The following is a 10,069-nucleotide window of genomic DNA, read 5'->3' on the forward strand; positions in this document are numbered from 1 at the left end:
GCAGGGTGTTAGCTAGCCACCTGTCATTTAGGACAGGCAGTTTGCTCCTGGGACAGGCAAAATTAATGCCTGTCACATATGATGAATTCTAAGAATAATGCATGAATAAGTTCTGTGAAGTCAAAACAAGACCAGACAAACAAATCAAGACTATGGCAATAGCTATTTGAACTGACTGACCCCCAGAAGGGGCTAAGGTCATGTTTTCAGGGACAGATTTTGGACAGGCAATTTTGGTGAAAATGATGAGCACTTCTTAACTCCTAGCTAAGACCCTGACTATTGGACCACAATCTGGTCATGGACCTTTAATATAAGGATAGAAATTAATTTTGATGTTGTGATTTATCTGTTGCTGCAGGTGTGACCAACTATGACCTGATGGGGGAATTTGGCCAGCTTGACTGGTTAGAGAATTTTTACCTTATCTTCGGCTATAACATCCTGTTTGGTGCCCTCACATCTTCGTGTCTACTCAATAAATTTACATCGATGGTGAGACAGAAGATCATGGAGCGTGTAACTGATCAGCTGGACAAAGTACGGAAACAAAGCCACATATCACGGCCGTTGTCATGGCACCGGGAGAGAGTGAATGGACCGAGCTGATTGGTGAAACAAAAGTTGGGTCATCCATGTTCCGAATCAAAATGTGTTATAACCTTAATGTGTGTGTTCACTTTCATGTAAGTATTATAACTGCCAAGTGTTTGATAATAGAAACACTGATGTTACCAAGATATTGTTGATGATGTTGCACAATACCTTGTAGTGAGGAGATACTTGTTTTCCCGACCCATTTTGCATGGGTGTATGTTGCTGATGTTGATCCAATAATTATTTGTTGAAATATTAGTATCTGAAATAAAAATCTGAAGTAGCTTATTTTAAGATGCTTTGAAATTTGGGCTAATCTGTTTGAAGTCCACACTCCCCTGTGGAAGAATTAGGAAATATCTTCCATGGGGCAGTATAAATTTCAAATGGAATTAACACATTAACCAACTCTATCTGAAGCTCACTCTCCCTCTGTAGCAAACTCAGGTTGACATTTTCTAAGAGGGTGTATTAAATTAATATGGAGCTGCCTAATGTGTTCTTTACAAATTACATTTGATATTCATACTCACCCTGTGGAAGATATTTCCAAAACCCTCCAGACACAGGGGTAGTGTGGACTTGAAATGGATTAGCCTGAAGTTGACCAACCTACATGTAAGGGCCAAATTCATGAAGATCTACAAAGCAACCTAGCTTAACAACTTGTGTTACTTGTAGTATTTGCAATGGATTTGATGGGCATTAGTAGAGAACTATAACAAATTTCCATTATTATTTAGGCCCAGGTCTGGTGTTATGAATTGAAATATAAGCCAGCTGGGAAATAGCTGTGGTATTTTGGAGACCAAAATATCTGTATATTTTGAATATCTGTGTATTTTGACTTCATAAAACTATATTACTTCATAAAGTTATATTATATGCTGCAATCGTACAACAGAATCTAGTTACAAGATTGTTTGCTCTGAATAACCTCAGTGATTTTAAAAGGTTATGCAAATTCAAGGTCAACCACCTGATTATCAATTTGTGTGTCTGCTTTACAAAACAAAAAAACTTGTATCCACACATTTTAGAACGAACAATACACCTTCATATCATACCTTTAACGAGGTTTGACATTCACCATCGAAAAACAAAAATCCGGGAGACCAGATTTAATTGCCACTACTTCTAATGTAAATGACAGAATTAATTGGTTATTTTTGTAAACACGAACGTCCATGCAATTAGCATTAAACTATATCGTCCAAAAAAGTGTTTATGATTAGGTCAATGTTACTTTTTTTATTCTTTATTATATCTGACCTTGCTAAGTTAAACCTGTTAGCCTGCATTAGTTCCTATCACAGATGTAACAAGCAGTATCTCTTGTATAACATTTTAAACAAAACAAAACACAATCAGAGTAAAACACCGAGATGTGATTGATATATGTATATAACGCATTGATTATTGCAACTCAAGTATAGCGTTTATGTCTACCTTAATCATATAACCAGTCAGTGTTCGAAATATGCCTCAAAAAGTTACAGGCCAGCCGGGCTTGACCTTAAAAATTTACCGGCCAGCCAGGCCGGCAACTAGATGCCAGTCAGAAAAGTTACCGGCCAGGCCAAAAAGTTACAGGCCAATGGCCGGCTGACCGGCCCTATTTCGAACGCTGTAACCAGTAACCCACATCATACATTCTGTGTGTGTTTATAGGTACCAAACAAGCTGATTTCAGCAGTTTGAAACTGTCCATAGTATTTAGTTTACCACATGTTTAAATTAAAATACAAAAGTACAACTAGAAATATTTGAGGTTTATACTCAAAATTTTTTGTTAGAATGGTCTGATATCTGTATCCAAATTGTAGTTGAAATATCAGAACTAATATAAGCCTATATTCAACATATTTACCTAAAGTTTGTGGAGAAAGTATTATATTTTATGACATGCAAATTATATGATGTATTACAAGCCTATGAGGTTGTTAAGATGCTCTTCTTTGGGGCTGAGGAAATTTTAAAACAAGGTACAAAAATTATTAGAGGTTATAATTTATTTTTTATATCCTCACAAGATGTATCTACAAAATTGAAGATTATTTTGTATTGGACACAATGTAATATTATTATGTATGCTAATATGCATTTTACAGTTATGCTAAATTTGTCATTTTTCTTCTGCATCAAACTTTTGACTTGCTCAGTTAAATGTGCCCAACAAGCACTAAAAGTGGATTTCAGTGTATTATGATATTCAAACGAATGTTAATATGTGTTAGTAAATAAAGCTGTAAGTAGATTTAAAAAGTCACTCAACACAAAAAATTAAAATTACGGGATTTAATTTGATTATCTCAATTTCATTTTTTGTGTTGAATGACTATTTAAATGAACTTAATATTATGATATTGTTATTGGTGACAAACTGCAGATTACTATAAACAACTCCTCTATGAAACTGTGTAGACTCTCATTCATCTGGGTATGTTGAAATTAAGATTTAATTTAAATCTGGTCAACAACCAGACATACCTAGTTTTGACAGACGAATTGACATTGCGACTAAAACCTTCAGTCTTCAGTTGGGTTGTGATGCAAATTGTCATCTATACCGGACAGAAGGTTTCAGTCGCAACGTCGGTTCGTCCGTCAAAAATAGGTATGTCTGGTTGACCAGATTTAAATTAAATCGTAACTCCTCTGTGGTGTTTATGGACAGATGAGGGCATCATAATTGATCATTATTTTCACATGGACTTGGATATATGTGCATTGTTTGAGGCACTTCACATGTTACATGCACTACAGTCAGTCTACTCTGAAGTACAAAGTACAGACGCGGACGCACACAATGTGCTGACTTTGAAGGCACGCATACCTGCAACAGAGACGCAACACTACGCACTGTATATGTGTGCGTTGTCACTTTGTACTTCAGAGTGGACAAACTGTAGGATCCACAACATGCCCATCTATCAGGGCACAGTTCTTTAACCCCAATACATTTGTACATTCATTGAATGACCTCTGAAAATTTGAGTACAAAAACTCATACTCTGCACCTTGAGGTCAAATTTTGCACTATGATTGTTTAATTGAGATTATTGAACTATACCATTGGGATGAGGACATTGTGGTCCATAGTGAGGGGGACGATTTGTAGTAATCTGCTATTTGCCATTTCGAAGGAAAAACCCAATTTATTTGTGTGATATGAAGAGCTTGTCTCTTACTTTTTGGATGGAAAAAAAAAGCAATATAATCGCAATAGCAATCAGCATTGTAATGAATATATTGTTGCTTTCAACTAAGATGCCATCAACCTAGAATCTGTGCTACATGTATGTCATTATACAAGCAGTTGATCTGTAGATTGAAGTCCAGATTTGAGCTGTTTGGTTCTTAAAATAAATCTGTACTTCTTGGAATCTCTGTACTTCAACACCATTATCAGGTTTCTTGATCAAGCATGCTTCCAGTGGTGCTGGTTATGTTTCTTGAAGTTGTATGAATGGTGTTCTGTTTGAGGCTTGCTCTCATGCAGTGTTTCTAGATTCAATACAATGCTGATAGCAATTCTCTTTTTGGTATATCCCAAAATTCTTTGCAAATGAAACCAAGAATTGATATAAATTGTGTGACCCGACCACTTCCTAGCTACATAGGCCTATGCTGGTGTATTTACTATTGATATGAAAATCTCAAATCCTTGCATATATTTCGTTATTTTTGCTATTTGAAAAAAAAAATCGACAAAATTATTTTGATTTTCTTGAGTTGAAGAGGGTAATGAGCATGCGCAGATCATAATTTCTGCAGCGGAACATGCGTATATGCATAGTGGAAAAGAAACATTATGTATCTATCGTACAGGTGGTGTTCGTACAGGTATAGTTAGTGTGTTATACTTTGCCTTGAGTGCTCTGCCTTTATCGCGGAACAAAATCACCATGCCGTGCTGTTGAACAACTAGTGAATTTGCCCTACTATCATGGCAATTTCTGACACAAAGATATAGGGATGATGATGCTGTGAGGCGGGGAGTAATAATCTGACATAGGCTCAAGTTCTTTGCAAAGGATTCTGGGATTAAAGAAAAGGTGAATTTGTAAATATTACACTGTGTGTGTTTGTATTCTGTATTTGTCAAGTTAAACTTCCTGCTCATGTTTATTATGGTTAATTACACTTTATTTCCTAATTGTTTTGAGTTTTGTGCCATGCATCGGCTGTTTACGAGCTTGATCGCAGAAGTGATAAACAATACTGCTGATTGGCTGATCGACAGTCACGACAGCCATCAAGCGTGTAGAAGGGGCAGTAGCATAGACTTTGCCACTTCTATGTGGTCGAGAAGAATTAGGAAATGTTTTTAACAAATTTTCTTAGCGATCAGATGTTCCGTTTTGTTGTTATATTAAATGCCATTGAAGGATTTGTTTTTTATGTTGATGTTAAATTTGTTGCCTACAAAGCAATTGACAGTAGTTAATCAATATCATAACCTCAATCTTGAAATACTCGTGCAAGCTTTCCAAATGCTTTTTTTTTTAATGATCAAACAAAAATGGTCAATTCACACATGTATCTGATATGTTAGCTAGGGCCAAAAGGACTTAACATTTTGAAACTTGTTAAAGGTGGTCCAGAATAGTGAATACCAAGTTATAGAGTAAAAATAATGTTGATTTACAATATATGTATATAATGACCTATTCAAAGTAACTGAATTTGTTCAAACAAACTTGTATACTGTATTATATATTTTATGTTCCGATACCAAAGTTTAACTGAAATTTCACATCATATGTTTACAAATGTTTGTGTGTAGCCTATATGTTTGTGTTTGCATGAATGTGAGGATGTACTTGCCATGTGAGTTGTTAATGTCTGATGAAAAGAATATTTGATTGAAGAAAAGTATATGAAGTAACAGGCTATTCCATTCGAATTGATTCTCCCCTACCCTCGCAACTCTAATAAGCCAATAACTTACAATCCTATATATAAAATAGAGTCACATTTGGAATAGCCCAATTCATACCCTCATTTATGCCCCTAAGGGGTACGCCCTAACCCCCCACAACATGTAATTCTATAGTTAATCTTAACCAATGTAAAATGTGCATGTGTATTTCTATATGCCTCAACTTTCTTGATATCGTTAGAGTTTGAGAGCATCTAAGAGTACTAAATAGTAAGTTTAGTGGTAAATATAGCTGGTGTATAATTAGGGAGCCTAAATGTAGTGGTCTATGATAAGCCACACAAAAAAAACACCTTTATTCAGTGGTATACTTGTTCTAATAATTCATTATGTATTCTTTAGTTTTTGTAGAAATATGATATCATCATGGCTCTTACTGTGTACATTTCTAAGTTGTTAGTAACTTAGTGTAACCTACAGGAAACAAGGCAGGCACTCGGTCTAAAAGCTGATGAAAATCTCTGCAAGGCTGAAGTTGTCCAAAATGTCACAAATTTTGAGTTCAGGGCCTTGAAAATTAATAAGGGCCCTTAGATTGCAATTTAACAGCCAAAATAGCCCTTGAAGATGCTGACTTAGTACTGAACATGATAGAAAGTTTGAAATAAAAACTACAACTCTTAACTTTGTGCTGTCAGTACAAATTGGGGTTCCAACCTAATGACTGAGTCATGTATTTTTGGCAGATTGATGAATAAATATTCACTTTTCGGATGCTGCAACTTTCGAAATGTGCACCAGTTTCTGAGAAGCCATAGTATAATTGAAAATAAGAGCCCTGATAGTGGCGTATACTTTCGCAAAAGTAAATGTCTTGTACTTCGATGCTTATGAAACCAGTATGACCAGGGTTGCTAACACTTAAAAATGTTGCACAAATCAATCAAAATCCACCCAAAACGTATCTTGTCAGAAATCAATCTAATGCCAAAGTTGGTCTGAAATTGTATGTGAAGCAATTGCCTTCAAAAAGTTATAACCAAAAAGTGCCAAAAGTAATGTTTTTGTGCAAGCTATGAAAGTTTCAAGGCAAAAGTTCAAAGTTGCAGAATTTGGCTATCAAAATTGCAGGTTTGGCAACCCTGACCTCAGTGACCTGTAAATTCTGTAAAAGAGCCACTTAAAGCTGTTATAAGTTTCCCATATTTTATCTCCTATTTATGTATAACCTGTAAATTCTGTACAAGTGCCACTATTAGTTAAACCTGTTGCCAATTAACCCTATCTTATCTCCTTTTTACGACTTTTGGCTGATATTTAATTACAAGTGTGTGCCATTAGAAAGAAAGATGCTTATTTAGATGAATAAAGTGTATGGTGCAGATTATCACCAGTATGATGTAACTTATGGTGTGAATTAGATTGTAAATTACCAGCCCTCAAAGGAGTGGGGAAAGAGGAGGTTATAGGAGTGGGTATATGATGAGCTTATGTATGTAATGCAATAATGTGGATGTTTAAAATGCAAACTTGTATGGTAATATGTGTAATGTTTCAAATGATTTGTATTGTATTCATGTAGAGTGTTGACTGTTGGCAGTTGAGAAATTTATCAACAGGCATTCCTTTGTCAAAAATGTTCCATCACCATTGCAGATAAAAAAATAGTAATTCATAAAAATGTGACCATAATGGGGCATATAATCAAAATGATGATTGTGTACATATTAACGGTCACATTCCTTGTTGCTTACACATTTACTTACCATGGTAACCATTTGAATATCATAATGGTTTTGGTTACATTACAGTCTTAATTTGTTCAATAGCATACCCATTTACCAATGACGTACTAAGTTAAATAGAACTTTATATGAGAGTCAAATGCTATTGTCTGTTCCAGTTTTGATGACATCTCTGTGTCACTTTTGAAGAGGTGGTAGTGATTTGATGAGACAGGTGTCCTGTTCAATTCTTAGATTGCAGATTGATTTGCTCCATTGCATTCAAACATACAAACCTCCTGTGACAGTGAATGGAATTTGTCAAGCGTAACATCACAAGGTGTCAGCGTAGCTGGAACATATACTGTAGTTTGTTTACCATAAGTGTCCTGAAAACCAAAATACAAAATGTTTTTTGTTTTTGATTTAATTTTTTTTTGAGCCAAGATGTATGGTAACATATGCCTGATATCACAAATGTGATGTGATCAATCAAAATCAGTTGGAAGTCAGAAATATTAATTTTGAGATATAGCCAAACAAAGAAAGTATTTCCATTTGTTTCCTAATGTTTTGGAAACTCTCTAACTGCTTCTGAACTGGTTGTCCAAATTCAATGGTGTTTTCTGCAAAATGTAGCTTTGCAAATGCTGTTTACAATCCTATAAGAAACTGAAAATTGAATATGTCCGACTTCAGACTGATTTTGTTTGATCACAAGGTTAGGTTAGATATGAAAGTGATAAGTTACAAGAAATTATAGGAAAAATTCTGCTGAAAAATTTGGTCATTTATGTTTTTGTCTCATATAAAAATAAGAAATGGGGTAAAATTGTTCCCAATTTTGAAATGCTTGCGGCCTATTGAAAACAAACTAGTTCTTTTTTGCTATCAACTATAAGTCAGACAGCATTATGTTTATGTATGTGAAAATAAGAAATGGAAAAGTGGTATGACAGAAGCTCAAACACTTATTTCAGTGATATAATTGTGACCTGATCTGATTCAGTTGGTCAATGCAACCCCCCCCCCCATGAAGTGTCGAGATAAAAGACAAAATTATAGTCTGTAAAGCACTGTCTGGGGTCAGTTTCCAGTGTATTATATTATTTTTAAAATAAGGTAGTAAAAGTAGTAAAAACCCTTGAAACATCCGAAAGTGTATCATAACTTTGTGATAATATTCCTCATGATATTTTGAAAATTTGAGTCGCCTTATTTTATAATGTTTCAAAAATTGCAACAATAAACTGCATGTATCAGGTCAGGTCACATTTCTTGTTTGATTTTGTTAGCTGACATAATTTATGGCAAATTACCATTTAATTGTTTTAAGGTACAGCATTTATAATGTTTTTGTTGTTGTTGCAAGTATCAGTTGGCTCTGTAAATAATCAATTGCCAAGTGTTACTTGAGACAACTAATTTTCAAACAGTATTGCTTCTTAATTTTTTAAAGACTTTTTTTGTGTTGTTTGTTATATTGTTTTGTATTCATTATGCTTGAGCTTGTCGGAGTTTTCCTCAAGTGCGGAAAAAATTGGTTTAGATTCTAGAGCATTAAGTTGACAATTAATGCCGCTACTGGCCAGTTTGAATCTTCACTATTGGGCTATTCCAGATGGCTTCCACCCCTTTGGAAGGCATGACCTTAATCTCCCACACAGGGGGTGTAAGTTTCAAATGGAGTCACCTATTTAGGTAAGCCCATTGAAAATTCACACTCCCTGTGTGGGAGATCAAGATTATGCCTTCCATAGGGGTCTATAGATTGCAACTGGCATAGTCCATTTCATACTCCCCAATTTTAGACCTTTGAGCAGAAAAAAAAAGTTCTTTCAATCTGGGTAAAATGATTTTCATAAATATACCTAAATAGTAAAATACCATATCTCGTTTATTTACCTTTACCAAAAATGTGACATGCACACCATTTTGGGTCTTATGTGTGACAAGCTATCCCATTGAACTACTTTGTAGGTTTACTAAGTCTTCCTGTATACATTCTCTGAATCTATTATAACATCTTGGCCATGCTCAAGATGATTGGGTTTACAATGTAATCCAAATGTAAAATTTGAAGCAGGTGTTCCAAGCATGTTGCTTACACACTACATCTATCTACTTAAAAAAAATCCATTTATAACAAGTCAAGGAATTCTCTGACAGTTCTGTATCATAGCTAGATTCCTTCATATAGGTTATGATTTGGCGCTCACTATTCCATATTTTTATACTTCTTGGTATAGTTGTCAAAGAAAAGTACTTGCATGGGTCTTTAGATATAGGTTTAAAGCTTCATGAATTGAACCCCATGGATTGATTTCACAAAGAGTCGGCTATTCCATGTGAATTCCATACCCTATGGAAGATATGACCTTAATCTCCTACACAGGGGGTGTAGATTTCAAATGGGGTTACCTGAGTGGGTGAATCCATTTGAAATCTACACCCCCTGTGTGGGAGAATAAGGTCATGTCTTCCATAAGGGTGTAAGGATTTCAACTGGAATAGCCCAACAAGTCCTAAACCTATCATAACACACCTTAAAAATTAGATGTTTTAAGAATTAAAATACGCTGGCGAAGTACCATAGCAATAGGTGAAAACAATTTTTGAGTACACCGCACTGCACTGACACGGTACCTCTGCATTGAACCATATCATGCTGATCACTTGCACCTGTAAGATTAGTATCTTTGAAAAGACCAGTATTCGCTACTTGCACGGTTCCGCCATTATGCACTATGTGCGGGGAGAGCCTCGAACTGGCAGCATACATGAATGGGAATTGAACTAGTCATAACGTTCTGTGTAAGGTTATATAATTCTTCCTTTCATGTATGCTGCCAGTTCGAGGCTC

General features: G+C 35.3%; 1 protein-coding gene across 1 annotated transcript in view; it reads left to right on the forward strand.

Annotated features, from left to right (window-relative positions):
• The window catches only part of LOC140141984 (protein LMBR1L-like), a 32,180-nt gene extending 24,206 nt beyond the window's left edge, over positions 1–7,974 (forward strand). Inside the window, exon 11 of the mRNA XM_072163882.1 lies at positions 362–7,974. Within this exon, the coding sequence (XP_072019983.1) occupies positions 362–609 (248 nt within the window). The 3' untranslated portion in view covers positions 610–7,974. The remainder of the gene's footprint in view (positions 1–361) is intronic.
• Positions 7,975–10,069: the final 2,095 nt, after the last annotated feature.

This window comes from Amphiura filiformis, chromosome 20 (assembly GCF_039555335.1).
Source record: "Amphiura filiformis chromosome 20, Afil_fr2py, whole genome shotgun sequence".
NCBI classification, from domain to species: domain Eukaryota; kingdom Metazoa; phylum Echinodermata; class Ophiuroidea; order Amphilepidida; family Amphiuridae; genus Amphiura; species Amphiura filiformis.